This window comes from Fusarium pseudograminearum, chromosome 3, assembly GCF_000303195.2.
Source record: "Fusarium pseudograminearum CS3096 chromosome 3, whole genome shotgun sequence".
In the NCBI taxonomy this organism is placed as follows: Eukaryota; Fungi; Ascomycota; class Sordariomycetes; order Hypocreales; family Nectriaceae; genus Fusarium; species Fusarium pseudograminearum.
In genome coordinates this window covers 5,318,961-5,345,822 of record NC_031953.1, presented here as the reverse complement: position 1 = coordinate 5,345,822, position 26,862 = coordinate 5,318,961, and the positions used below count along the sequence as shown (strand labels likewise).

At 47.9% G+C, this 26,862-nt stretch overlaps 12 protein-coding genes across 12 annotated transcripts, besides 1 other annotated feature; 4 read left to right on the top strand and 8 right to left on the bottom strand.

Annotated features, from left to right (window-relative positions):
- Positions 1 to 1,455: 1,455 nt before the first annotated feature.
- On the bottom strand, positions 1,456 to 2,259 carry FPSE_12319 (uncharacterized protein; the record flags this gene model as incomplete). Its single annotated transcript, XM_009265436.1, has 1 exon — positions 1,456 to 2,259. The coding sequence occupies one exon, from the start codon at positions 2,257 to 2,259 to the stop codon at positions 1,456 to 1,458; it is 804 nt and encodes a 267-aa protein (XP_009263711.1).
- A 2,030-nt stretch (positions 2,260 to 4,289) lies between these two features.
- Positions 4,290 to 4,338: a microsatellite.
- A 1,679-nt stretch (positions 4,339 to 6,017) lies between these two features.
- On the bottom strand, positions 6,018 to 6,851 carry FPSE_12318 (uncharacterized protein; the record flags this gene model as incomplete). The annotated part of the gene is made up of 4 exons (XM_009265435.1): positions 6,018 to 6,099; positions 6,284 to 6,344; positions 6,433 to 6,497; positions 6,805 to 6,851. 4 exons carry the CDS (start codon positions 6,849 to 6,851, stop codon positions 6,018 to 6,020), a joined length of 255 nt encoding a protein of 84 aa, XP_009263710.1.
- A 1,983-nt stretch (positions 6,852 to 8,834) lies between these two features.
- Positions 8,835 to 9,254, bottom strand: FPSE_12317 (uncharacterized protein; the record flags this gene model as incomplete). The annotated part of the gene is made up of 2 exons (XM_009265434.1): positions 8,835 to 8,915; positions 8,988 to 9,254. 2 exons carry the CDS (start codon positions 9,252 to 9,254, stop codon positions 8,835 to 8,837), a joined length of 348 nt encoding a protein of 115 aa, XP_009263709.1.
- A 1,810-nt stretch (positions 9,255 to 11,064) lies between these two features.
- Positions 11,065 to 11,661, bottom strand: FPSE_12316 (uncharacterized protein; the record flags this gene model as incomplete). The annotated part of the gene is made up of 2 exons (XM_009265433.1): positions 11,065 to 11,537; positions 11,604 to 11,661. The coding sequence occupies 2 exons, from the start codon at positions 11,659 to 11,661 to the stop codon at positions 11,065 to 11,067; spliced, it is 531 nt and encodes a 176-aa protein (XP_009263708.1).
- Positions 11,662 to 11,928: 267 nt separating this feature from the next.
- FPSE_12315 (uncharacterized protein) lies at positions 11,929 to 12,717 on the top strand (the record flags this gene model as incomplete). The annotated part of the gene is made up of 1 exon (XM_009265432.1): positions 11,929 to 12,717. The coding sequence occupies one exon, from the start codon at positions 11,929 to 11,931 to the stop codon at positions 12,715 to 12,717; it is 789 nt and encodes a 262-aa protein (XP_009263707.1).
- Positions 12,718 to 13,343: 626 nt separating this feature from the next.
- Positions 13,344 to 14,932, bottom strand: FPSE_12314 (uncharacterized protein; the record flags this gene model as incomplete). The annotated part of the gene is made up of 2 exons (XM_009265431.1): positions 13,344 to 14,746; positions 14,794 to 14,932. 2 exons carry the CDS (start codon positions 14,930 to 14,932, stop codon positions 13,344 to 13,346), a joined length of 1,542 nt encoding a protein of 513 aa, XP_009263706.1.
- A 187-nt stretch (positions 14,933 to 15,119) lies between these two features.
- On the top strand, positions 15,120 to 16,668 carry FPSE_12313 (uncharacterized protein; the record flags this gene model as incomplete). The annotated part of the gene is made up of 2 exons (XM_009265430.1): positions 15,120 to 15,355; positions 15,447 to 16,668. 2 exons carry the CDS (start codon positions 15,120 to 15,122, stop codon positions 16,666 to 16,668), a joined length of 1,458 nt encoding a protein of 485 aa, XP_009263705.1.
- A 224-nt stretch (positions 16,669 to 16,892) lies between these two features.
- On the bottom strand, positions 16,893 to 17,558 carry FPSE_12312 (uncharacterized protein; the record flags this gene model as incomplete). The annotated part of the gene is made up of 1 exon (XM_009265429.1): positions 16,893 to 17,558. One exon carries the CDS (start codon positions 17,556 to 17,558, stop codon positions 16,893 to 16,895), a length of 666 nt encoding a protein of 221 aa, XP_009263704.1.
- Positions 17,559 to 19,404: 1,846 nt separating this feature from the next.
- Positions 19,405 to 19,946, bottom strand: FPSE_12311 (uncharacterized protein; the record flags this gene model as incomplete). Its single annotated transcript, XM_009265428.1, has 3 exons — positions 19,405 to 19,587; positions 19,646 to 19,708; positions 19,944 to 19,946. The coding sequence occupies 3 exons, from the start codon at positions 19,944 to 19,946 to the stop codon at positions 19,405 to 19,407; spliced, it is 249 nt and encodes an 82-aa protein (XP_009263703.1).
- A 521-nt stretch (positions 19,947 to 20,467) lies between these two features.
- Positions 20,468 to 21,303, top strand: FPSE_12310 (uncharacterized protein; the record flags this gene model as incomplete). The annotated part of the gene is made up of 2 exons (XM_009265427.1): positions 20,468 to 20,532; positions 20,586 to 21,303. The coding sequence occupies 2 exons, from the start codon at positions 20,468 to 20,470 to the stop codon at positions 21,301 to 21,303; spliced, it is 783 nt and encodes a 260-aa protein (XP_009263702.1).
- An 835-nt stretch (positions 21,304 to 22,138) lies between these two features.
- FPSE_12309 (uncharacterized protein) lies at positions 22,139 to 23,698 on the bottom strand (the record flags this gene model as incomplete). The annotated part of the gene is made up of 1 exon (XM_009265426.1): positions 22,139 to 23,698. The coding sequence occupies one exon, from the start codon at positions 23,696 to 23,698 to the stop codon at positions 22,139 to 22,141; it is 1,560 nt and encodes a 519-aa protein (XP_009263701.1).
- Positions 23,699 to 25,429: 1,731 nt separating this feature from the next.
- On the top strand, positions 25,430 to 26,286 carry FPSE_12308 (uncharacterized protein; the record flags this gene model as incomplete). The annotated part of the gene is made up of 4 exons (XM_009265425.1): positions 25,430 to 25,621; positions 25,671 to 25,706; positions 25,756 to 26,153; positions 26,205 to 26,286. The coding sequence occupies 4 exons, from the start codon at positions 25,430 to 25,432 to the stop codon at positions 26,284 to 26,286; spliced, it is 708 nt and encodes a 235-aa protein (XP_009263700.1).
- Positions 26,287 to 26,862: the final 576 nt, after the last annotated feature.

Genomic DNA, 26,862 nt, shown 5'->3' with positions numbered 1-26,862 from the left:
TCCTGGCCCGTGTTTTTTTTTCGTCCTCTTTTTTCGCCTCCCCCTGAGCCTTTGCTTCTAATTTTTTCATGCCTGTAAACAAGAAAAGCTATATGTCATTGGACTGATGATAAAACATCAACATTCAAAGGGCGGGCATTGGGGAGGCAAATTGCACATCATCATCCAGAGTCAAAGTCACTGCCAGATTTAGGCAATCGTGAACCAAAAGATCGTCATCATCATATGAACATGAACATGAATGAGAAATAGACCCTGGAACTCCGCGGCCGCCCGTAATACCAGCAAGGGCAGGGCTCAGACTTTACTGTCAGCAGTCTGCGAATTTACGTTTACATGGATTGAAGTAACCCTGGGTTTGTTTCAGCGGCGGGCCCTTCTGGAAGACTCAGCCTCATCGCTTATTATATCAACATGACTGCCAAGACTCTCCAACACGAGGTGACTCATTTCTGATGCCATAATTCTGTCATCAGTAATAGAGAAGGGAACAAGTATTGCGGCTGTACGGATAGAGGCGAAAAGGCCACATCAAGGACCGTTGACGCTAGCCTAGCCAAAATTCCCTTCCGCTTAGACACTTCACACCGAGTCAAAGCGTTGCTCAACTTAAACCCAAGCAATAATTAACCACGAGGTGAATTCCCCCAGCTTGAAGCAAGGGCCCATGTGTCGGTGAGACCGCGCTCTGACGAGCCTCATGGCCTAATCACCTCCAATATAATTTTACAAAACCAAAGGCGAAAAATATTGTGGAAATAAGTTGAGGCTGAGACTCCAGTGCCATTAACAAATGCTCAGACCACATCGGCGGGTCCAGCTTGAAAGTGGATGCTGCCTGGACTGGAGTATCATATTTTTTGAAAGGCCAGCTATTTTCACTATGATAATTGGAGACTGCAGAATATGGAGACGACAAAGTGTTGTGTACTATTTCAGTCTCAATCAAGAGGCTTCTATGTAGAGTAAGAGTAATGCCGCCCAAGTAAAGGGTGAGAGAGTAAGAGTAGCAGAGTAGTAATATGTAGTAGTAGAAGATGTGTGTGTGTGTGTGTCTGTATCCACCACAGTAGATGGATGGAAAGCCGTAAACCCCATAATCGCATACCTCCCAGATCCCATAAAAAAAACCAGATAAAAAAATCGCTTTTTTCGCTTTCCCAAGTAATCCCGTGACTCATAATGACAAAACTCCAGGCCTCCTGATATGTATACAAAGTAGAAATAAGGAGAAAAGACAAGCTCAATTTATGAGTTGTGTGAGACAAGGATATAGAACAGCCGTGAGATATCATTCAACGAAAGAGAAAGAAGCAGATGATATGTGCTGTAGGTATGGGTATCAAAAAACAAATCATGAGTATGTAAAATAAAAATGAAAAAAGAGATTATGTCGAGGTTTGTTAAGTGTGAGTGAGTGAGTGAGTGGTGAGATAAGATGAGATGAGACCATGTTTAGAAGCTGTTGCGGTCCAGCTCAGATCGGGCGTTCTCGAGGTCTTCCTTGTGAAAGACAATGCCGCGACGCTTCCATCCTCCGCGCCGGATAAAGTTGTCGACGCTGTCAAGGGATCGCATAGGAGGTCGCTTGGGTGCGAGACCAGGTCGGGCAGTATAAGTAGCGTTGATAGAGGCAGGCTTTAGTGCTGAGGCATGGCGAGAGAGACGACGCATCTCGAGGACTGAGACATTGTCACCCTCATCTTCAGAGTCTTCAGACTGTGTGACTTCGGAGTCATCCTCTTCCTCGTCGTCAAAGGTTTGGATGCTCTGGATAGTAGATTCGGACCAACGAGACTTGGGCATCGGTGGTCGTGCTGATAATGTGGTGAAGAAGTAGTCCTTGGGCTCGTTGCTTTGCTCGTCGGCAGCATCCATTGGGCTTGCATGAGGAGGCAGAGCCATCTCTGTTGGCTGCTGAGCAGCGACATCCTGCTCGACAAACTCCTCCTCGTCGATAACTGCCTCCTCGGTACCGTAGAATACCGGCTCGTGGTTGTCCATGCGCTTGAAAGGTCGTTCGTATAATCTTGGTGGTGCGTGGAAGGCGGGGTGTGAGGCGAGAGGGTCCATTTCAGGTCTTGAGGCGGTAGGCGTCCTGGCAGCTGGTGTTGAGAGGGCGGAGATTGTGGATGATGAGGATGATGATAGAGAGCAGCCGGATGAGAGAGAAGATCCTGAGAAAGAGACCTTTCTGATGTGAAGGTCACGAGGACGAGACGACTTTCGTCTTTGACTGAATCCGTGGAGAACATGCATGATGTCGATTGTGTAGTTGAGTAAGTAGTGGTGGTGGTGGTGAGTGAGTGATGAAAAGGGAGTATTATAATATGAATTTGATATATAATACTCGTTGTTAGTTGATTGAGGCTACAAAGGCCTAGCTAGATGTTGAGTTGGTTGATGGAAGATAAGAGAGAGGACCCGAGATAACCGGGGATGGGAGGTCAAGTCTATAAATAATGAGTGTGTGTGTATTCGTATTTCATCGTAACTTTAGAGTGCAAAGACCGCCTGGTACTATGAACGTCATTCACCGAACCGTCACAGCCGAAGTGGGCGGACATCCCTGTAACGCCCAGAAGATACAGTGGAGTCGGAGGGTAGGTACCTGGAGATAGGTGGGGCCAGTGGATGGAGACCTGATCTTGTCCCCTGGTCCTGTCTCTGGCTCTGTGCATTTTAGCAGATCTCCACTTGGATCTTGGACTTGGTCACCTCTTTTTTTTTTTTTACACACACTCTGAGAATCCCATCTCTCTCAAGACACGACAGGGGTGTGCATGTGTTCTGCTGATCAACGACCCCTGTCGTTTTTCACTCTTGTAGTGAATGTACCTTTTGGTACCTGACCCTTGGACTTGAAGAGATGAGCCCTTGCAACGAAACATTTGCGACTATCGCCGAAACACCACGGCAAAAAGAATAAAAAAATATTTTTGATACTACCTATTCAAATTTACGCCCGCCTCATTATTATTCTAATCAGATACTCCATTTGAAATGGGTACTTTTACTTTTTTCCCTTATTTATTTTTTAAAAATTCTTTCTTTCTTTTTTTTCATCCCAACATCTGTTTCTCAGATTGACATGGAAGTTATCGTAAGCCTCGCTTGGTTCTAGGCCCTTTGGCGTACCTGGTTACTGTGTTGGGTGCCTGTTCTATGACTGTTCCTGTTCCTGTGCCTGGTACCTTTTTTGCTAGCCTACGCCTCAAAAGCCTCTTTTTGTCCAAGACAGGTCACCAGGTCCAGCGCCATTTGATAGTTCCCGATACTTTGTGTGGACAGTAGCTTGCCGTAAAACCTCAACGTCCATCACCATCTTAATCCATTTCTCTCCCTTCAGCCTCTTTTCCCCATCGCCTGAGTCCGAGTGACTGTACCCCCCCATCCCGTCTCATCCTTGTCACTGTGGAGGGTTCTCCCCCAATGTGTCAATGCCTGATTACACACAACCTACCTTGTCTATCTGAATATGAGGTGAGAAAAAAAGCAAATAACCCTTGAAAATACAGGGGTCCGTGCCTGAAGATTCCGTGTCTGTCTTGATAGACCTTATTCTCATTCGTTCCCAACTGCATCGCTCGATCCGTGTTATTGGAAGTCTGCATCTGATGAGGTGCAGGGCGGAGCTCCGTGAACTGTAGAAAAGTAAAAAGCAAAAAGATGTTTCTGAGCTCGAGCCTGAGTCTGAGTCTGAGCTTGATCGTGAGTCCCAATATTGTGGGAAGTATCATATCATAGGTACCTAGAATAGTGAACAATTGTATGCGACCTGATTGCAGGCCAGATACAGCTGCTATGTGCTGTACTGAAGCCGATCATGTTGTCACTGATGAACATCAAACATGGAATCATTGGCTTCTGAGTGGTTGGTAGATCTCATGTAATATGTATGGCCGGTTGTTTCGTGTGTACGCCAGCGCAGATCTATTGCTGTAACGCATCCATCTGTCGTGGCTCCAGAGACAACTAACCTAGACGTCACCATCTGCACATCTTTCCACGACTTGAGTAACAGATCATCAGTACCAAAACACAATACGCGTACATAGAATACAGTAATCAAGATCGGGTAAAGAGGCGGAAACTCCCATGATCGATTGCAATAGACATCAAAAGTAACTCCGAGAGTCGACCAAAGGCTCAGCCAGGCTCCTCAGCTGTCGGTTTGCGCGCCAGCCGAAAACTCTATTTACCGATACAGCACATATTGATACTTGATATCTTTCAGCTATGGATCGTGGGTTCCCTAGCCTCTGAAGCTACTGCAGGAAATCAATTTAAACCAACAAGCTAACTACCTAATTAACGAACTAACGAACTAACTAACTACCAACACCCACCATAGCACGATGGATGAGAAATAAAGGATCTATGTCTTCACCGCTGCTATTCCGTTACTCCGCCTAAATTGTGTGATAACTCCCTTGCATCGAAGAGGCGGCGTCTTGGCGAACTACTATTCTACAATAACTAGCAATACTTCACTCTGTAAGCAGACAAGACGCAGGTACAACTGAGACAAAGAAAATGTGCTTTGTCCGCGATCACGTACTCGAGCCGTTTTGAGACAGCATCATTATCTCTCGGGGATATCATCTGATCTGGCCTTGAGGACCCCCCCTTGTCAACATCTACAAGCTGAATCTGACATTCCCCGTCCCTTTTGCTTTTTGAAGATGGGATGTATCAAGATAATGCCCATGTCCACGCTACCGCGCGGCGTATGCAGAAGCAGACGCAGACCATCCAGCCATCATCCAGACTTGTGATGCGAATCTCACCTGCATCGTGCATGACACTATCATGTGCGCTTTCCCCAGTACAAGGGAATCAACCGTGTCTTTGACGTTTAGGCTAGTTTAATTGAATGTGGAATGATGGCGAGTCTAGGCCAAGTTGACAGCAATGTGAAGCAATTCACAGTTGCCATGGGCGGACGGGACTGACCGCTACAAGCGCAGGCTGCTTACTACTACCCACTTGGTAACAGCTCCGATCCATGGTTCATGTTCATCATCACAGTTAACAAGGTGATAATGGGGAACTGCTTCACATGGTGAATCCGAAAATCCGAAAACCACGCAAGGAACCCTTTCAAGGCTCGTCACTGGTTAATTGAGCACTGGCGGTGAATCTGTTTGAACCCCTCATTCCACTTTTTTCTTTTGCATTCACGATGGATGGATAAATGTGCATGCACTTTTAATTACTGTCTGCTGTATCGGATGGGCCATCTAGGTAGGTATCTACTGCTAGCACTGACGATCCAGGGTCTGATCGTGGATACTTGTCTCGCCTGCCTGTCTGTACGTCTATACGTACAAGTACACTCGTGTATCTTGTGTCTTCTCTTACTCTTGCCTGCGAGCGATGACGATTACATGTGGACTGCCGGACTCGCTTCTTGTTCTCTACGTCTTGGCAGTCTTGATAAACGAGATTAAAAAGAGGCTCGGCGCTGGTGTCCTCCTGGTCCTCCCGGCTCCGAACCGAATATTTACGGACACGATGACTGATTTTACTACAGTGATGGATCTTGGAGAAGAAATCACAGTATGTAGAAAGGCTCCAGTCCGAATGGAAGGAAACGAGGAATCACAGTGACCCGAATCAAGGCAATTTCCCTCCATCCCACCTCCACTGTAGATCTCTCAACATTTCGGCACTTGACTTGTTGGTGTTGTGCTAAATATTTTTGTCTTTTATCTTCTTCTTTTTTGCTTTTTAATATGGCCAGCCTTTCCTTGCATTTTTCGGACATGATAAAGCCCGAACTGGGTTTCCAGCTCTGTGGGAGTGGCGCTCTGACAGCTTGATAGCCCCCTGTAGTCAAAGCCATTGGCTGTCATTAATTATCGTCGCCGACTCCGAGCGCGCCTTAGCGGAGAGTTGTCACAGAGCTGAAGCATTACCGTAGCATTGGATCTGGGTTTTAGGCCGTCACCTTTTTTTTTTCTTCCTCATTTTCTGTATGTTTGCTTTTTTTCTTCGCGTCTTTTTATCAACTTTCAGGATCGGGCATCTCCTTGCTTGATCTCCCAATCTTGTGACGACCCGTAGACCTGGTTATTACAGGATCGCCCCAGAAACCTGCAGTAGAGTTCAAAATAGAAGTGAAGCGAAAAAGAAAAACTTGTCTGCGTGACGGCCCAACTACTACGTGGTATGTAACTTGGTGATAATATCAAAAAGCCAGTTTGTCAATTTTGGATGTACGGATAATGCATGATGAATTGGGACGGAAACAAAAAAAGATGTTTATACACCCACATACCTAGTAATAATGCTTGTTTCTATTGACCCTTTGCCTTGGTTCTGCAGCATCTTTGCTTGTTCTGTAGTGTTACATAAGGCAAGTCGTCCGGTTTCCAATAATATCCTGATATAGGGTCATGCATGCAATTAATTGATTGCAAAAGTTACCGACACCGCGGTCATCCATGAGCATGTGTTCTGGACCCCAGGTGCCATGCAGCAGCGGTCGTAAGCTGCAAATTGTAAGCGGGCAATCAATATATTTTCTTAGTTCCCGTATTCCAACTTAGAGGGAACGGGCGTTGTTTGCTACTCAGCCTTTTGTATACGTTGCTGTAACTTAATTGGATCCCCAGTGGTTGGAACGAACCCAACGTTGCATTTCTTCGCAAACACAGCTCAGAAGAGGTCAGAAAACTTAGTTGATTGCCGAGTTGGCAGGACATGGCTTGGCTGATCTTGGCACTGGTTAAGCCAGATGACCTAAAGACAGGGCTCCCTGTCAAACTTTCCAAGGGAGCACTCGGTTGAGCCACTCACAAGCGAGTTTCCGTCTGAACATCACCAAGCAAACTCGCAGAACCCATACTGGATGCTACCCTACAACAATGGAAGATGGGATGCCTGCTCACTCAGTATGGACTGTGCCTTGTTCGGCAGCTCGGATGACGGAAGTTATCGTGCGTTTATTCACATACGGACAACCAGAAAGGGAAAACGTGGGTTTTGAGTGCTGCAACTATCATGATACCTGCAGGTACAATCAGTACCTTGCAGCTCTACAACGGGCTCAACACCATCTTTTGGACTTGAAAGATCATCGTCGCCTCCGACCGCTTATTATTACCTGAAATAAGCATGGCCTCACTGATATTCATCTGTCTATTGAACCATTATTGGCTGTAACCCCTCTTTAAGTCCGTGTCCTCGGACCAACAACTGCCTTTATCTTGGACTCGATCTCTCTTCTTCCAACTATGAATGTCATCGTGCCCACTGGATGATGGATAGATCGAGAATTCGGCCGCCTTCTCCTGTATCGGTGTCATCACCTTTACACAACACTTTCATCATTACTCATATCCAAGATGCGAGAACCTCCTGACGATCACCAACTTAATGTCAAATGTCTCGCTTGACTTTGAAGCCGTCCAGTTCGCCGTCCAATTGATGATTACGGAGATCATCTTGATGCGGGGGGCTGGCATAGCGTGGCGCTCTGGCCCCTGTCCAGCTGCGCTACCTTGGCTGCCCTCATTATCGCAAGCTAAAAAACCACCACCATTTACATCTTTATTTCCTGATCAACATGACTACGCGTCGTCCCGTTCAATAGCTTGTGTCTTTGGCGTGCCTTTTAGCTTGCTCTAGTATCGCTAGCCTGGGCTCGTCGTTGTGATATCGTGACTTTTCAACCAATGCGACAGCCACTACAGCCACTTGTTGGGATGCTAAGTTGTGAGGAGACTTCATCTCGGTCTTGTAGTGTTCTCCGGATCGACGATGGGATGCCATGCCGTATCATATCAGTCGAGGCGATCATCCATCACGATTTAGACACCAGCACCGTGCCAAATCCCATGATAGTGCTGATATGTAATCAGAAATGCATTTACTACGTGTCTACTGCAAGCACTCACAATGACAGCCAGGCTAAGCCTTGCCCACGGACAAAGCGCACTCGAGACGGAAATTGCGGCATGCAGGGGCTTTGTGTCAACGTGATTCGATGCAAGGGAGAATGATAACCTGATCCTGCAGTAATTCAATGTTGGCCGTCGGCCAAGCAAGAATGTATTGTGCCTTGGAACTGTCAAGCGCGAATGAATCAAACGTCCCCCAGTGCTTGGTGCAGTAGGGTAGAGGGGTTGTGTGCACATACTAGTGCTTGCAGCAGTGCGCGATATTGCTGCGCTCCACGACTGGCATACACCTGTAAGTCTCAGAGATGCGAACTTTTGGAGTTTGCTTCTTGCTTGATCCGTCGACAGCCCACACATCCCGTCTTCCAACGTCCACCTGTTTCGAGTCTGTGAAACATGCCGCCCTCGGATAACCCAAAACCAAGATCGGAGTTCCATAGTCTCATCGATCTTCGGCAAGTCTTTCGTGAGATGTCCTCACTTGAGTTTCGATCGCTATCCCGACAACTGTCTCTAATGTGCCGCTGACCGCTCGGCCGGGTCAAACACTGACGTTACGGCTCGTCCCTGCAGCCTCAAACCACCACGACTACGCTCTCCCTTAATTGAAACGACAGAGGGTCTGCACGTACGTACCGTACTTGAAGAAACGCGATATCAAAGATATGAACCAAGGCGCACCATCTTCAAAACACCCGAACGCCTTTGATGCCATCTACATATGGAACATAGCCCTCCTTGGCGACCCCTTGCTTCCGTAGTGTTTCAACAGCCGCAACGTTGAGATGATGGTCAGTGATGACGCCGATGAGGTCGTTATCGTAGTTTTGCAATCCTCACAAGATGTCGATTGATCGCATCGATGATCGATTCAAGATCGTGGTGCTTTCTTGAACATGTAAAGCAAGGGAGCCAGTATAGCATCATCTACAGCAAGCCATCATTCTCACCAGGAAGTCGCTTCACACGCTTCTGCTCCCAGTCATCAAGGTCCTTGCCAGCAAGTCTCTGTTACAACATGTCAGTCTCTCCAATCACTAACAGCATACTTTCCACCATTCCGAGCTTTGCACGACGTACGTAGTATTCCTCCTTCATGTCCACCTTCCTTGCAGATCGTCGCACGTTGAGCTCCTCATCCTTGGTCATCTGGCGGACCTTGCGGTCGTAGCGTTCATAGCGGACGGCAGTGGCTGGCGTGAGGACGAAGGAGCCAGCAACGATGACGGTGAGAAAGGGCAGGCCAAACATGAGGAAAGGGTGCTTATTCATGAGGTTGCGGTACCGCATGCCGATACTGTTCATGTCGGCCGCGGACCGGAACTTTTTGCTTTGAAACGCCGGCATCGTGGGTCGATATCAGTCGTAATTTGCTGGTTGGTAGGGCCGATGGGTTCGGAGGGGAGAATCGGGAGCTCCGTGTTCTAACCGGGGCTGTCGGAGGTTGAGCGAGGAGCAAACAATGCTTTGAATGGTGGCAGAAAGATTTCGTGAGTGGCGGTAGCTGCTGTGGAGATGTTTGTCGTGGTCACAATAGAAAGGATTGTCGTCCGATGTCGTCTGGTCGGAGCGAAGTGTGGAGAGGAGGGTCTTTTGAGAATTGACCAAAGGAAAAGTTTTGATTTGATTGAGGGTGAAGTTCAATCCGGACGATGTGAATGAACTGACTCCATCGTCAACACCCCCACTTTTGCCGCTCCGAACGACTCATGGCTTGTGCGCGTTTACTTTTTGCCGGACCGAGACAGATTTGCGACTGTTTGGTCCAGGTCCAAAAACAGTGACAGTGAAATTCAGGGTCCATTTTCATGCTCCACCATCTGGACAATCGCCTGTCTCGAGCTTCATCAATGGCAATTGAGGCCAGCCCAGGGCCTTTCATTTGCCACTAGTTACGGCAAAATTTTCTTCTCAGCCTCATATTCAGCAAAATAAGGGCTCAATTATCCTCATGTACCGTCTTGTACCACGCCAAACGGCGTGTACGAGCGTCTGAGCTTTTGGAAGCAGCCCCATCCATGTCTTGGAAATAAGACGACTCCATCATCCAAATGGTCCCTGAAAACTGTCAGGCATATCCTGGGGAACTAGTGACATCTCGAGGTCGGTTCGGGCTCCGTGAAGTTCCTTCACGAAGCCAGATATTAAGCAAGACAGCCCGTGCTTCTTGAACTAAACACGCAACGTTTCTGCAGGCTCCGAAACGTTTTCGACAGGTGTTCCATTTTGCTTCTAGTCGACAACTGACTGGAGCCAGCGGAGTCGGTTACTTTGCCTTCTCAAAGCCTGGACCCTGTTTGTTGGGAATGACTAGTGACACCATTGAACATTGGACTGCCAATGCCTGGACTTTAGCTCAACAGTCCGGAGATTTGATGTCTTTGGGTCAAAGGTCTTGTCAAATTATACGAAAGGTAATTCACTTGACCGTTCGCCTTGACTTTTCATACACAACAAAGGCTCTTGTGCTATCGCCTGTCTAGTGTCATGTTGCACCACAACATAGCACTTACACATGTACTGAGCACTACCTACACGGCTTTCGACACCTGAATTGTGTCTGCATAAAGTGTTGTTATCCTTCGTGAGGGATCTGGATGCAAAGAGGTCGTCATATAGCCAACAAGCCCTATTTTATAACTGACTGTTTGTGAGCCGTCTTACCGTCGCGATTCTTTAAGCTGGTATCAGTATTGGCCAATGATAATGAATGTCTGTCCAGACAATACGTTAAACGAACGAAAAGATTGTGATCGCTGCCAGAGACTATTCATGAGACATCTAAAAATCAGAGTGTTTTCAAGAACTGAAGCACCTATACATGCCGAGGGCAACTCAAGAAAGAGCCAGACTTCAATGAAGAACGTGGTGCACAATAGCCACACTTTTTCTCGTGCTTGAATGTTACGACCAGGTCTATAATATTAATAATTTATGGTCATTAAATCACTGGTCAAATCCCGGAGAACGTGGCCTGTTTGAGAGAATCTCATATATGGAGTGTCGCAGTACTTGAAACGATAAGCATTCATAGTCATATTCAATTTAACCCAGCTGAGCTACCTTTCCAGTTTATTCCCAAATCATATCCCATTACAAAATCCATTGTCGTTACCATATACACATACAAAACGCCCAAAACATAAAGCGAGGTAGCTTACCACATCCTGCGTTGGTAGTAAAGCCCATCCTCAGCCTGCGCCGACTTTTGAAGCTCCTGCTTGATCATCTTTCTCCTCTTCGCTTTGCTGACAGGCTTGTGGTTCGCAACCGGAGCTTCAACATGGCCTTCAGGCGTCGACATCTTGTCCACCACCTTGGCCTGCAGCTGCTTTATGATCTCAATATTTCTCTGCAACGTAGCATCTCCCTCGATGTCCACAATTGGCTTTGATTCCTTGATCTCCACTAATAGGCGCTGTCGTCTAACTTCTATATCGGCTTCTGTATCTATGTCGATGACACGGCCATCTTCAAGCTCTTTCGTTCGCGCCTGGAACTTCTCCGGAAGGTAGACTTTTGGCGATGGACGTGTTTCAGCGCGTGGTTTGATTGCCGAACGGAGCTGGCTGACAGTTCTTTGCTGTATGATATATCCGCTGACGAAGAGTGCAACTGTGCAGCTGACCACTGTGAGGTTGGATGTCTTATTAGCATGGGATTATCTGGAATGTGGAGGGCGGTGAATGCTCTTACCAACGAAGCAGGATGCGATGACTTGCACCTGGCTTGAAGTGAGAAGCATCCGGCCCATGGTAAATGATAAGTTTAATAAACTGGTGGCCGGCCAAGTCAAGAATAGATAGGAAATACACAACCAGATGGTTCAGAATACAGATTGAAGCCCAGTTGTCGTCATCCTAAACGGTCGAAAGTCCGTTATTTACTCTGTTGGCTCAGCAACAATGCTTATCAGCTTATCGCCTCTCAGCTTTCAACACTTTCGCATCCAAGCTTTAAACCAGCCCCCACCATCACCAACTTCGAATAATTGACAGCCCTTTTGCGACCATCACACAACATGAGCAGGGATAAGGATACAGTTCACGCCGATGCGCGGCGCTTCCTCGATGAGCGTGGCTCCAATGTCTCGGTCGCGCCAAACGGCCTCAACCCTGCGACCATCATGGAAAAGGCCGTCAGGGATCGCATCGTCGACTCGATATACTACAAGATGCAATGCTTTGCATGCAACGAAGCCGATATTGTTGATCGCGTTGTCGAGGATGTCAAGTTTATTGGAGGTACCTATGGCACCACACAAGTGCCCAGCCCGTTTCTGTGCCTTGCCTTCAAGCTTCTCGAGCTTTCGCCAAGCGACGCGGTGCTACTGGAATACCTCAAATTTGGCGGCGAAGCCTTTAAATATCTGCGCGCACTTGCGTGCTTTTACTTTCGACTCACGCGGCAAGCAAAGAACGTTTACGAAATGCTGGAGCCATTTCTCGAGGATAGGCGCAAATTGAGACGGAGAGGAAGGGAAGGCGTGAAGTTGTCATACATGGACGAATTCGTGGACGACCTCTTGACAAAGGAGCGCGTATGCGGTACAAGTCTATGGAAAATGCCGAAACGAGAGGTGCTCGAGGACCTGGAGATTTTGGAACCGAGGGTCAGCCCTCTAGGCGACCTTGAGGACCTTCTCGAGGAGGAGGATGAAGCGGAGAAAGAGAATGGAACGAGGGAAGAATCTGGGGAGATCTCAGAGGGAGATGTGATGGAGGTTGACCGGGACGAGAGAAGGAGAAGTCCAAGCCGCAGCCGAAGCAACAGCCGAAGTCGCAGTAGAAGTCGAAGTCGTTCACCTTGATCTGACTACTCGCCTTAAGCACACCAACACCAAAACCCGAGTCATGAGACGCCCACTGCATCGCTTCCAACATGAAAATATACGCCCCCGATTCCCAGAACCTCGCGCCGGATTGGATATGGAGACTCGACCAATTAGCCAATCTGCTCAACGCTAGTAATGGCACTGCTTATACAGCCCAACGGTATGCATAGGAAAGGGCGCGATTGACCACGAGACGGTCCAAGTCAAAGAATTTTGACACCATCAGGGATACAGTTGCAGTAGATCTGCGTGAAGAAGAGGGAGAAGGAACAATAAGGCTACAGATTTGCGCATTTAACTATCTGTTTGTAAAGCATTCATAGCGCAACCGATTCGAGCGATAATTGAAACATATTAAATTCGTTAATAATAAATACTACGAGCATGCACCCTATTCATGAAAGTATCATGAATCAAAACGCACAGCTTCTGGAAGTTACAGATAGCAGAAGCAATCACTTGCATCGCTGGTGTTGAGTGAGGGACACTTTGAGGCCATACAAATGATTACAAGATCTATAACACCCGAAGTTCTTTTTGCTATTCGTCTTCTTTAGTATACAATATCGTAAAATCATCGCTTGTGGAATTCTACAGCGCACTCATACAACCATAAACTTCAGCTTCTCCGCCAGTTGAAGTACTCTTTGGTCATCCCAATACTGCCCGATAACTTGCAGACCCGCTGGGAATTGACTTCCCTCCACTTTGGCTGGAATACTCACGGCCGGTAGCCCTGCTAGACTTGCGGGCACTGTGAAAACATCGTTCATATATGCATCCACACTACTTTGCTCCTCAATCTCTTCTAATCTGGGAGGAAATGTTGGTGCTGTAGGGCATAGGATGAAGTCAACCTGAACGGGACCAGTCTTGTCTTCCATACCAGTGGCCTCGGCCATATCGCTAAGGTCGAATTGCTCGGGTTCGTAGAGGGGGTTATCAAGTCGAAAGACGCGATCGAAGTCCTGTTGCACCATCCGACGAACCTTTTGAGCCTGGATAAAGTAGTTGTCTATAGCCTCGGAACTGAGACTGTAGGTACCCAGTAGAATTCGCCGCCTGACCTCTTCACCAAAACCCTCGCCACGAGTATCAGAGTAAAGAGTCTCACCGACAGCATCACTGCCTTCACCACGTTTTCCGTAGCGAACACCATCGTACTTGGCAAGGTTTGACGAGGCTTCCGCAGGGGCAAGGACGTAATAAGCGCAAAGAGCTTCTCTGGTGGATGGTAGTGAGATGGGTACCAGTGTCGCACCCTGTGCCTCCATACTAGAAGCAGCAGATACCCAAGCGGCGCGAATGGAAGGATCAAGCTCATCGATGTTGTACTCGAGGGGAACACCAATATTCAGCTTCGAAAGATCGGGAAGAGCGGATGGTATCGTTTCGGCGCATCGTCTCCGAGACGTAGAAGGTAGTGACGTTGGATCTTCGGAATCATGCTCCTCATGCATTTTGGTCTTGAACACAAGGTCATGTATAGGCTTGACATCATTGGCCATGAAGCCAACCGTGTCCAAGGAGTTTGCATACGGGACCACGCCGAATCGAGAGATCATACCGTAACTGGGCTTGTAGCCAACCGTTCCGGTATAGGCAGCTGGTAATCGAATTGAACCACCGGTGTCTGTTCCCAATGCGACATCTGCGTCTCCTAAGCGCACCGCAACAGCACTTCCACCAGAGCTTCCACCAGCGGAAACATTGCCATCCTTAGCTAAAGGATTCCTCACTGCCCCATGAACCGAGTTTGAAGAGTGAGATCCCATACCAAACTCATCCATGTTAGTCTTCCCAACAACGGTCGCACCACGTTTACGCAATTGACGAACGACAGTAGCTTCGAAAGGGGAAGGGTGAGCGGAGAGAATATGCGAGGCGCATTGTGTCGGGAACTCAGAGGTTGCAATATTGTCCTTGACAGCAAGCGTAAAGGGTTTCACATCCTTACACATGAAAGGAAGGAAATCGGCATTTGGGTCTGCGGCAGCGAGTTTAGCTATGTGTGTTAGTGAAAGTAAAGTAAATAGATAAATCTAGGCATACTATGACCAACAAAGTGGTTGTAGCTACTATGTGAGCGCCATTGTATGGCCGGTCGTGCACTAAAAGTAACTGAAAGAGTTCTTTTACAGTATCGAGAAGGTCTCGAGGCCGATTGTCGCACAAGAGCCGTGCTCATCATGATTTTATTATGATCATGAGAAGTCGCTACAATTTCAAGATGTTGAAGGTGGGGATGAGCTGCAGCTTAATGGCTTATCGATAAGAACATAACCAAGCAATAGTTATGTACTAATCTAAGGGTCTCTCATCTCACCCATCCTTGCTTAGCATCGCAAGTCTGACAAAACATTCACGTCAGATACAAAATGGCGACCAAAAGAGAATTTGAGGATGTTGATGAAGGCGATGCTTTAAAGCCTAAACCAAAGCGATCTAAGAAACACGGCGGAAAAGGGCGACAACATCAAAACTCTGGCATCGATCCGACATGGGGCCAGAAATATGTCTTTGCAGACAACGAGCATGCGACAACGATTCCCGCAGGCGAAGAGTCTGATTTCGAGGACGACGCAGATGCCATGGCATATTTAAACTCAGTTCGGTAAGTCGACCCTTTCCCCTTGCGCCCCTATTGTCATTGCTGAAGATCGCGACCTTGTAGAGCACGAGTGCTGATATGGTGAGTATGACAGACAACAAGCTGCCGGAATCCCCCATTTACTCGTTGCGCCTAAAGTTCAGATCGGACCTCAGTTACCTGCTGAACTCAGAGGTGACGACCAAGATGATGGAGAGGGACCTATCGACAGGACCATATACAGCGACGGCGTTGGCGATTCTCGAGGTTGGTACGAGGACGGCGCGTACATGGCAATGCCCGACAACGCGGACGATGAGGGAAACTACAATGAAGGTGAATACCCGGAAGACGATGATGACGACTGCGATGAAGAAGCAGCTATACACGAAGCCTACTTTGCCTCCGTCATGGACCAGTATCACCACCTACGAACTATCCTCCACGCCAACCCTCCCCAAAATGCCCGTTCTCGTCTCGCAAAGGCACAGCTCAAGACCGAAGCCTCTGCAGATAATCAAACCTCTGCCATAGCCACCTGGTCTCGACTCCTACGCGACACCGATCCGCATCCACTTCAGATCGCCCACATGTCCAAAGACACAACGCTACGAATACTGCGCATCATGCTTGGCGGCAAGTTTCTTCGTCGAGGATACACACTTCCAGAACGCACGAGTCGCTGGATCTGGGCATTGCTTGCAAGACTGCCAGATAGGGGCGAACTGAACTACGCTGAGATTGGTTGGATTCGTGACCTGGGACGAAGAGCAGTCCTCTTGGGCAGAAGTTTATCCGAGATGGCTGCACTGAGAGAAGAGTTGGCAGAAGGTGGACTCGGCACGCATGAAGCTGTTGATAGAAGTAGCAGCGACGAAGACATCATGGCTGACCCAGAGGACTTGGAGATTGAAGGAGCCGTCAGCGCTGAGGAGGACGAAGAAGTTTCTACACCACCCGAAGCTGAACAGAAAGCTGAAAACCCACCTAAAGCTGCAGAGCCTACGACGACTCCGCCGCCAAAGCCTGATGCAGAGGAAGGTGAGATAGACGAAGAAGAAGACGTGGCTATGGATACCGCGTCTGACTCGGATGCCGAAGAAGGTGAGGTCGCTGCCCCAGAGCCTGAAGAAAGCCTCAAAGCAGCAAAAGAACGTTTGCTCGCCCAAATTAACCATAGGGCAGCTTCAGAGGACGATGAGGAGGCGAAGGAGGCGGCGAAACAGCGATTACGGGCGAATTTACGTGCTACCCTCAACATGATCTTGACGGTAGCTGGTGAGTTTTACGGACAAAGAGACTTGCTCGAGTTTCGCGAGCCCTTCGTGGGCATGTAAGTTGAGGGATAGTAATAATAACTGTAGGTCTTTGACCTTTATGTATAAATCCACGTAGCATGCAGCGAGCTACAATGTCTTTTTGACACCTAATAAATCTACAACCGCTCTGAAGCCTTGATATATACACCTGAACGCCGACCAATGTTGCAAGACCCAAACATAACGCATAGTTGGCACGACAATGTGCAAGAACTCTGTCAAACATCGTAGCAATTGCTGGCTTAGTTCGTCATATCCATTTCGGGATTGACAAGAAAATCGGCCTCTTCAAAATCTGAACCTGAGTTTTGGTTGTTGGAGACGAACCCCCTCAAACCGGCACCCTTTCGAGACACGGGAATAGCCATAATTCGGGAGTTGCTCTGGACATCCATGGAGCGGCTTTCAACCAGCTCATCTTCCTCTTCATCAAAAATCCGCTTGCGAGATCCATCGTATGACTCAGCACTCTCGTTGCTCTCTTGCGACATGGTAAGCTCGGGAATGGCGTCGATATCCGGAACATCGTCCTCTCGTTCAAACTCGGGTTGCGTATCAAGACCGCCAACTCTGTTGATTCCGCAGAAAGGGAGAAGTTCCCGAGAGGCAGCCTTGGTAGGGGCTCGTGCGGTGATTTTGGTGGTGTTTACTGGAGCATTGTCTGTCCAGAGCTTGAAAGCACTGGTACCGACTGTCTTGTATCCTTCGGGGACGGACTTGCGGACTCGCATGCCGACGCTGAGAAGGTTTGCCTGGACGGTAGAGGGGAGAGCGGGCTGGAGTGGCTTCTCAGCTTCAGCAGCTGCAGACTCAGCGGAGGTTCTAGCATTGAAGAATGAGGTGATTTGGCGCTGAGAGGGATCGGCTGAAGCACCAGCGAATTGGCGCTTGGTACGAGGAGTTGACATTATGGAAGAGTGTAGAGACTCTGATAAACCGAGAAGAACTATTTGATTCTTTCTGAATCGACAATCGATACCGTGTGCTGAGCAATGACGTTGCAGTGATGATGGTAAAGTAAGCAACGACTGTGGCACAGGAAGTAGTAACAAAGAGACAAATGTTCAAGTAATGGTTGAGTGGAGAGTGTTTGAAGTCGAATTCAGAAGAAATAGTCTCTGTGAAGGTGAATGACGTCGGAATCTAGAGAAGAGATATTATTAAGGGTTCAAAAGGAGAATAAAACAAGGAGAAGAGGGGAGAGAGTGAAACAAGTCAGACCAAGAGCCTTGTTGCCAGGGGTGAGGAAATTTGGCAGGGTCAGGAAGTGAAGCGCCCCTGTTCTGTCCCAAGAAGACCCCAAAAAGCTAAGAAGGAGACGATCCCATAAGCAGCACAGTCCAGCCAATCAACTAACAAGAGTTTCTCACTGTGGATCAGCTTCCCGCGTATGACCGCCATCTCAGCGCGCCGCTTTCGTGTAAAGGAATTGATTGTGAGTTTTTCTATTGGTCCATTGACTCATCTGATAAGCCCCATATCTGATCATCAAGAGAGTCTGGGCTACGTTGAAGATCAAGGCGGTGGCGATGAATTATGGTATCTTACAGGCAAATTCTAGCCCTTTTTCATGATTGACAACCGTTGGTTTTGTTTGTCCAGCAGAGCCGAGGTCCGCTCTGAATTTGCCTTTGGATCTTAATAAGTTGATTTGAGGAAAAAAGTCACACGATCACCGACGTAATCGTTGGAAACATATATATTTTTACTTTGGTGGTTGGTACAACTTTGATACATGCATCTTGTCACAGTGATCAAACTTCAGAGACAGTTGGCATAAGTTTGATTCATCTATCGTGAACCGAGGTGATACTGATTGGTCATATCGAAGATCGAATTCGAGAGGTCCATCAACCAGTCCAATAACAAAAGGATTATAGTTGGAACTACAATGTATTGGGTCTAAGGCAGAATGCGGATTCTATCAATATTTCGCGGGGAAATTGGTTCCCCAGGTTCGTGAAAAAAAAATAGTACCTAGCCTTGAGACACTGCTTCAGCTGAGTTGCCTCAGGCACTTTGTGGCGGGCGACCATCTCCGGGTAGTCATCCGGCAAGTCAGCAGCTAGGTATGTTGATCGGCTGAGGGGTTGAGCCCAACTATCGATGACGCCTTCCATCACCGATTGGCATCAAGTGAGTCGACTTCGATAGCTATAGCGAGGCATAGTAGAGAGCAGCGGGCGGAATGATGCATCTTGGAATCATATTAGTACGAAGCACAGGAGTGTGCTCTACGACAGTCACGACAGCAACACAACGCAATCATCGACTAGAAACATTCACGTCAAGAAGAAAGTGATGTGGAAACCATTGTGAATTTCGCAAAAGCACAGTGACCATCCTCCGCTACCCACTGCACTCGGGTATGAAGCGATCATCAAGAAACGGTTCCACGTCCTCATGTCCAGCCAACCTATTAGAGCCAGCGTGGACACTCGTGTGAAGGCTTTCTCAGCTTTCCACCCATGCAGTGCTTTTTTTTCCTTCCTGCCTCCAGACGACTCTTTGGTACAAGGCGCGTAACGGAAAAACAAAAGAGAAATGATGTGCCATGCAAGATATCCGGAGACCCCAAACGCCCCTATTCTGGGTGTTCCATCTTCTATCTGCAAAGATTTTTTGGTGAATGTTCGCAACGTCGGCTGTTCTATCCGTCCATGTCGATGTTGTGTTTTGCAGATCCGAGATGGCCACCATGAGATGAACCGTAAGAGTCATGAGTGCCCAAGGAAATAAACCGCCGCGAGGCGTTTACTTCCTTCGGAAAGAGCAGCCCTCAGTCAGACGAGCCTTACCACCGGTAGGCTGGCAGAGGACAGTGGTGCATCCCTGGCAGATGACAACGGTCTGGGCGTGAGAAAAGACGGTGGTGATGGTGAAGCAACCGGGGCACTTGACGTCCATGAAGAAGGATCGAGGGGCGGGCACAAGGGTCTGGTAATGTTAGATTGATTGTCGTGACGATGAAAAATTTGTCCGGGTGTTATCGTACCTTGAGCTTGTGCTTCTTGGCCTCGGCGGCCGGGGAAGGGTTCAGAAGATCAACGGCGAGAACCTGGGGGGCAGGATGTTAGCCAACTTGTTCCATCATCGTGTCTGTGTCCATTGTGTGTCCGATCCATCGTCTATGCTGTCGTCGAAGTCGAGTTCCATCAATCTGTAACTTTTGCCACGGGCAGCAAGTTTCTTCGAGTCGATGATTCCACCTCTTTTCACACACGTAGTCGTTGTCCATCCATCGCTCGTAATCGATCCATCGTAAAAGGTACCAGAAAAAGGCAGTCGCTTACCATCTTGTCTGATTTTCTCGAAAATTTCTTGTCGGTATCTTGCGAGAGTGGGAAAGCTTGACGAAATCCGGCAACAGATTTGAGGCTCGCAAGGTGGGTGGGAGGAGGTAAGCGAGGAAAAGTTTGGTGGCTGTGAGGGGAGGACTCGCTCGTTCTTGCCTCTGGGGCGGCTTCTGTGGCCGAAAGCAGATTAGCGTGCTAGGGTTGAATAGCCCACACACGTGATGGATTTTTGGGAAGGAGCGACCGGGTCAATGCCGGTGTAACATAGCGCCGGAGAGAGCTACATAACCTAGTAGTAGGTATGCACGCACCAATTGTGCATCAATTGTGCTTGGGTGCTTGGTGGGGCTTATTCGAGTTATGCATGAACAGATGAGCTCTGCCTGGTCCCCTGTTGAGTTGCGTCAGTTTGCACTACGTACCACTCACTATAGGCTGCCACTTTCGAGCAAATACATTAGTAGACGAGGGAAACGTCTGTTGAAGTATTCAAGTCACTTCAACTCTGCCAAGACATCAAAATGTCTAACCCTATGGAACAGCGTATCAATGTTCCAATTGACGACCCAAACGCAGACACAGAATGGTCAGTTTCTGCTACCCCTCCATGATCCTGAGCTACCTCTAACCCCTCCATAGGAATGACATTCTTCGAAAACATGGAGTTATCCCTGAGAAGCCACCGAGCCCAACTCCTATGATCGAGGAGGCCATTCTTGAAGGACGAAGACTAGCACACGAGAACCGATTAGAAGGCAAGGACCTTGACGAGTTGGACGAGCTAGAAGACGATGAAGATGAAGCTTTCCTGGAACAATACCGCCAAAAGCGCATGGCCGAGTTGAACAGTTTACAACAGAAAGCTCTGCACGGGACCGTATACCCTCTTTCAAAGCCCGAATACCAACGCGAAGTCACAGACGCATCACGAAACGGACCCGTCTTCGTCAACCTTACGTCCGCCATGGGAACAAATGTCGAGTCCCGAGTCTTGACTGAACTATGGAGACAAGCGGCTAGGGAGTATGGCGAAATCAAGTTTTGCGAAATCCGAGCAAGCCAGGCCATCGAGAACTACCCTGACCGAAACTGCCCAACAATTTTGGTTTACAACAAGGGAGATATTGTCAAACAGATTGTGACATTAGCAACTATCGGGGGCGTGCGAACAGGGATGCAACAAGTCGACAATCTCCTGGTTGGTGTTGGCGCCGTCCCTGACTCTGATATGCGCGTTGTCAAGAGGAGGCAAGCTGCTGAAGATGCTGCTGAAGATCGTTTAGCAGGCAAGACTATCAAGACAGGAACTGCTGGAAAATCACGAAACGTCGACAGTGATGACGATGACTGGGATTAGACCTCGGATGAATGATACCCGTTTCTTTGAACAAGTTGTTCGCCCGTGTGATTTGCGCCGGGTACAATTGCCCCATTTACGCTCACGTTTTGAATCGCTTTGGTCCACCCTCCATATTGGTTAAGGCCTGAAAGCCATTCCAACGGATCGCTATGTGGAAGAGACCGTGTCTCTGCAGGAACATCTACGATCATATCTTAAGCCGAGCCATATGCCGCCGATGAATGATACGTTTATCCACGCATCAAACAGCATGAGAGTGTCTTTGGCGGTGTGGCTCGCCTATGTTGGCGAGTACAATTCTACGAGGGCACAGGTACGGGAATTTACATACCAATAAGAAGTTATACAACAAAGCACATACACGACTAAGCTCTTCGATGATTTTGTGATGAGGGACATACCAACACAGGTCTGCTAGGGAGCGGGCCAGAAACTAGCTCATGGTCACGATGTGATCAACACCGTTCTTGCTGGCTGACAATCCAACACTCACTTTGACTTAGTCTAGATCATGACATACTAAGTCGAGACAACTCTGTCACCTTGACTCTAGAATATGTGTTAATACGTGATTCATAAACGGAATACATAATTGAGTCAACTGATCTTGCACACGGCGCATGACGAAACGAACTATCAGACCGTATCATAAGATGTCTTCATGAACTATCCACATCTTCGTCATGATTATCGGAAAGACAAATGTTCAGACGCAACTGATTTCGGCAACAATTAATTGCAAAAAGTAAAAAATAAAAAAGACAATATAAGGTATCATTCATGTGCTCATCAATCTGCTTTTACCATAGATAAAACGCCATTTAACCATCCATCATGCTTGTTGATTTCCCTCATCGGTTACAGGAACAAGATTTCCTCTCGGCAGACCCCAACTGCTCTTCTCCAATTCTCCTGGCCCGCATCGCCATGAGCATCCTCGGTGGATGAAGGGAACAGTCCTCTCGCCCTCTGCCATACTCAGCGGTGTCACCCGCAGGGCAGATGAGTTCTCGTGGCTGACCTTTTTACAGGTTCGGACTTCCCGCCATTCAACCCATTCGACAGTTGGAATGACCATCATCTTGCGGCAGCGTGCGCAAGTCAGCCCACCGGCTTCCTTTTGTCGATGTGCTCGTTCCAGAAGCCTCCTGAGGTGATTAAGACCCTCCGGAATGTAAAACGCCATTTCTGGAAGCTGAGTGGTAGAATAGCAGGCTCGGAGGGCAGTCTCCAGTAGACTTGGGACGCGACTTGCCCCTTGCAAGCGTTGCGATTCTGTCATAGATGAGACGGACGCCGATGGTGAGAATTCTGGTTCTCCCTCATCAACAGGCAATACGAGTTTCCGGTGGTCTGTTGGAAACTTGAAGTCTGAGACGACTCGGCCTGTAGTATCCGAGAGTTGCGAAGGAGACCGACCCAACACTCGACTCACCAAGAGTGGCACAGAAGAAGGTTCTGATTCCGTGTGAGAAAAGAGCACATTGTCGGACTTCTCCTCGGTCTGTTCTAGGGCTCGTTTTGGTTGCCAAAAGGGGTTGGGATGGACAACGAGTGTGTCGAGTTTGCTACTTGATACAAATAGATCTAACAACTCAACTGGTAAATGTCGTAAGCGGTTTTGTGACACATTGAGCTCCTTGAGATGCTGTAATTTGCCGATGCCAGGAGGGAGTTCAGTGAGTTTGTTGTGGCGGAGACTGAGAATAGTGAGATAGGTCAAGTCGAAGATGGCACCAGGAACCCGTGTTAGCCGGTTCTGGGCCATGTAGATCTTGAGCTCTGGGTCCTTTTGCTCAAAGGCAACATCCTTAGTAACAACGGGGATGCATGTGAACTGTGACAAAGGACTAATGGTATCGTTGGAGACATCTTCCAGCCCCATCGACCAAAAGTCGACTGTCTCTTCGCCCGTCTCAAGACACGTGCGAACCTTGTCGCGTGCAATCTGCTCAGCCCTTGAGACGCGGCGCACTACGCGATCAAGCTGGGGCAGTCTGGGTTTTGGGTTTTCAGGAACCGGTTCCAGCATGTCTTCGCTCTCATTGCCATCGCTGCCAAGGAAGACACCACTGTCTGCCTGTCGCGTCCATGGGCGCCTCTGCTTAGAAACGTGAATCTCACTGAAAGTCGAGTCAGAAGAAGTGGGATGCTGTTGAAACCAAGTACCAATGTATCTCTTCTTTCGCCTGCCTTCTACATAGTTGTCCAACGCAGGGTCATCATCACTAGAGAATATGGCGGGATCACTTGAATTGTTGAAGCCCGAGGAAGGCGCGTGCTTGGAGCCGGCATTGCGGACGCGTTTCCGAGGGTTGTTGGTGAAAGTTTGGGACTGCTCATCCCAAGAAACAGCAGGGAGAGGAGGAAGGGTTAACTCCTCTGACGACATTGAAGTGATATGGTAGAGATAGAAACGAGGTTTTGAAATGACGTTACACAAGCATAAAATGAGTTCAAATGATGCAGGAACTCAAACTTGAACTTGTCCAACGCGACTTGGCTCGAAGATAGGTGGACTAGATGCAGAGTGACGATGGAGGAGGATACAGGGTTCGAATCACCCCACCTCACGCACTAAAGATGCCATGCACTCCAATTACTGGGGTGTGCACGTGCCATTACCAGCCACTCGACCCCTAACGTCCCAGCAGTTTCAGGGTCGAGAGGGTCTCAAGATTCCATCCATGGACACGATGTGATAAGATGATCAGATAACGAAACGCGTTTTCTTACGTCTGTATTTCTTTGATGATCAGGGAGGGGGGATATTCTAGAAAGAATACTAGGACATGGCAAACAGGACCAATATTGACTGCAAAGTCTTGGGCGCGTACAGAGTATAGTGGTCAAACTGGACATTAATACCAGGAGGTTGGTTCGATTAGCTTAGTGGTCCAATATTGGCTGTGAAATTGCTAGCCTTGATTTGCTAGTATCACATTAAGTTTGGCTGGAAAGTTGTTACACACAGGAACGTTGCGTGTCAGCTTGGTGACAACAACCAATCCTTGCGCCCATAACCAATACATACTCTGATAACACAAAACTCCAGGTTGAGCCTCTTCAAAGCAAAAAAAAGAGAGAGAGAGAAAAGAGAGAAAAAAACAAAGTAAGACTAAATCCTGTAGTTCGAGGTGCAAGAGAAAGGTCTGGGAGTGAGTCACTCTCGCTGTCGGAATCAGAATCTGCAATCAAAATGCTATTATTTTTAGAATTTACAGTTGTAAGCAAACATATTATTCTTAGAATTCTAAAGTCAGCCGTGGGTGCTGTTTTTGAAGGAATACCATTTATTGCGCTATGATAGGACTCTTTGTTATTTTATGAATGTTTTACTCATTCGATCTTTGCAGAGGTATGAGCTTAACAGTACTTTGTTATTTTATTTGATCAAGATGCTACTATGTTGTTGCACATCTGGCAACCCTTCTGATGAAGATTTCCGATACCGCGGCTGAGCTGGCGGGTACCGGGCCGAGCCTTTGGACCAATAAATATTCAGCCCCACTCGTCATTCAACGCAATGTCCACTCCCACTCTTGCTGGATTGCATTAGAGAGTTGCTGAATTTATTTAGACAAACTGAATGAAGAACAATAATTGTCAAGTTATGTTGGGTAACTGCAAATGATAAAATGAAGTTAATTGGTTCTCAATTGTAGCGAAAAGGCTTTTTGGGTGAGCTTTCCACAGAGTATCGTGCTGACTAACGGCAAGGTACAGACATGACTCAAGCACATATTTGAATCTCTATCATAATAGATACTCCTAAACATGAACACTGTAAGATGTCTATAACTCTGCATTTATTCACTGTACATGGTGTTGCTGATGTTTTGATTAAATGCTTCCTGAGTGCAGGGTAAACAGCTTGTCACCAATTATGTACGGAATCAAAGATACCGCTAAACTCCACTTGGCCTTGACAAGAGCAGCGGGTGGACACACTTAAACTTCCACTTCTGCTATGTCCAACGATCGCAAGCAAACACAAGACGACACTGATTCTACGAAAACCATTATCCGTTACCTTTTTATCCTTGGTCTTCCGTTAGTAGCTCTCGTCATCTGGAACAGATTATTTAGCAGCACCAAAACGGAGAGGACGACAGAAGCAAACATGTCTTCAGGAAGAATCGCCCCGCTCGTATTTCCTGCAGCATCGCAGCACACTGCCACAGTCATCTTTGTTCATGGACTCGGTGACACTGGACATGGCTGGGCAAGCGCTGTTGAGAACTGGCGCCGGCGACAGAAGATGGATGAGGTCAAGTTCATTCTGCCCCATGCGCCCCAAATCCCTATCAGTGTGGTGAGTTTATATCCGAGAGGTGTGTTGAGAGTTGACCTAACACGGGTAGAACATGGGAATGAGAATGCCTGGATGGTTTGATATCGTAAGTGTCTCTTTTCGAATTGGCTAGAACCACGTCTAACATGGCATAGAAACAACTTGGAGGTGACGTCGACTCTCTCATCCGCAATGAGGACACCGAGGGCATTAAGCTCAGCCAAAAGTACTTCCACGATCTCATCCAACAAGAGATTGACTCCGGAATCGCCTCTGAGCGCATCGTTCTCGGCGGCTTCTCTCAGGGTGGTGCCATGTCACTCCTTGCCGGCCTCACCTGCACAAGCAAGCTGGGCGGTATTCTTGGCCTTTCATCTTGGTTGCTCCTATCCAAGACCTTTGCCGAAATGGTCAAGCCTACAGATGCCAACCGTCAGACTCCTGTCATGATGTTCCATGGCGAAGAGGACCCTATCGTCCCTTGCGAGCGTGGAAAGTTGAGCGCCGAACTGCTCAAGGGACTTGGCTACGACGTTGCATGGAAGGCCTATCCGTAAGTTAATGTTGCTTTGTTCTTTCAAGACTATATGCTGACTTGACAAAGTGGTATGGGACACTCTGCTGTTCCTGAGGAGCTTGATGAGGTCGAGGCATTCTTGAGGAAGCAGCTGGCCCCCAAGAACTAGAAGATTCGGGGAACTCGTTCTTAGATAGCATGTTTTTGCTAAGGTTTAATTGCTAAACAAAAGAACAGAAGAAAAATAGACATATATTGATGACTACAGTTTCTGAGATTGAATGTTTGTTCATCACATTATACTGGCACGAGTTGAAAAAAGACCAATCATGCTGACTTCACATGCCCCGTGGCCCATCTCGCTCATAGCAACCTCGTGATGGTATCGTAGTTGGGAGGGTAACATGATAATCAAAGCTTAGGGTTACAAAGACAAATGAATTAAGGAGCTTGTCTAAGGTAGCGTAGACTGGCTTGCTAATTTAATCTCTTAGGTATGCTACCTAAGCTTTTCATGAAACATTCCATGCCTTTTAGATAAAATTTCCTTAGATAACGGCGAGGTGCCGCCAAAATGACGTGCGCTCCGCTCCACCACTGGCTGGGCGCCTTACAATGCCCGCCGCGTAGAGGTGCATGATAAGGCCGGGCCACCAAGTGCCCTATCGCTTACAGTAGCGCACTGGAGATTTCCAATGAGTGGGGGAACTCTGTGGCGGCAGACCCTTGCACCCTTGATCCCGGA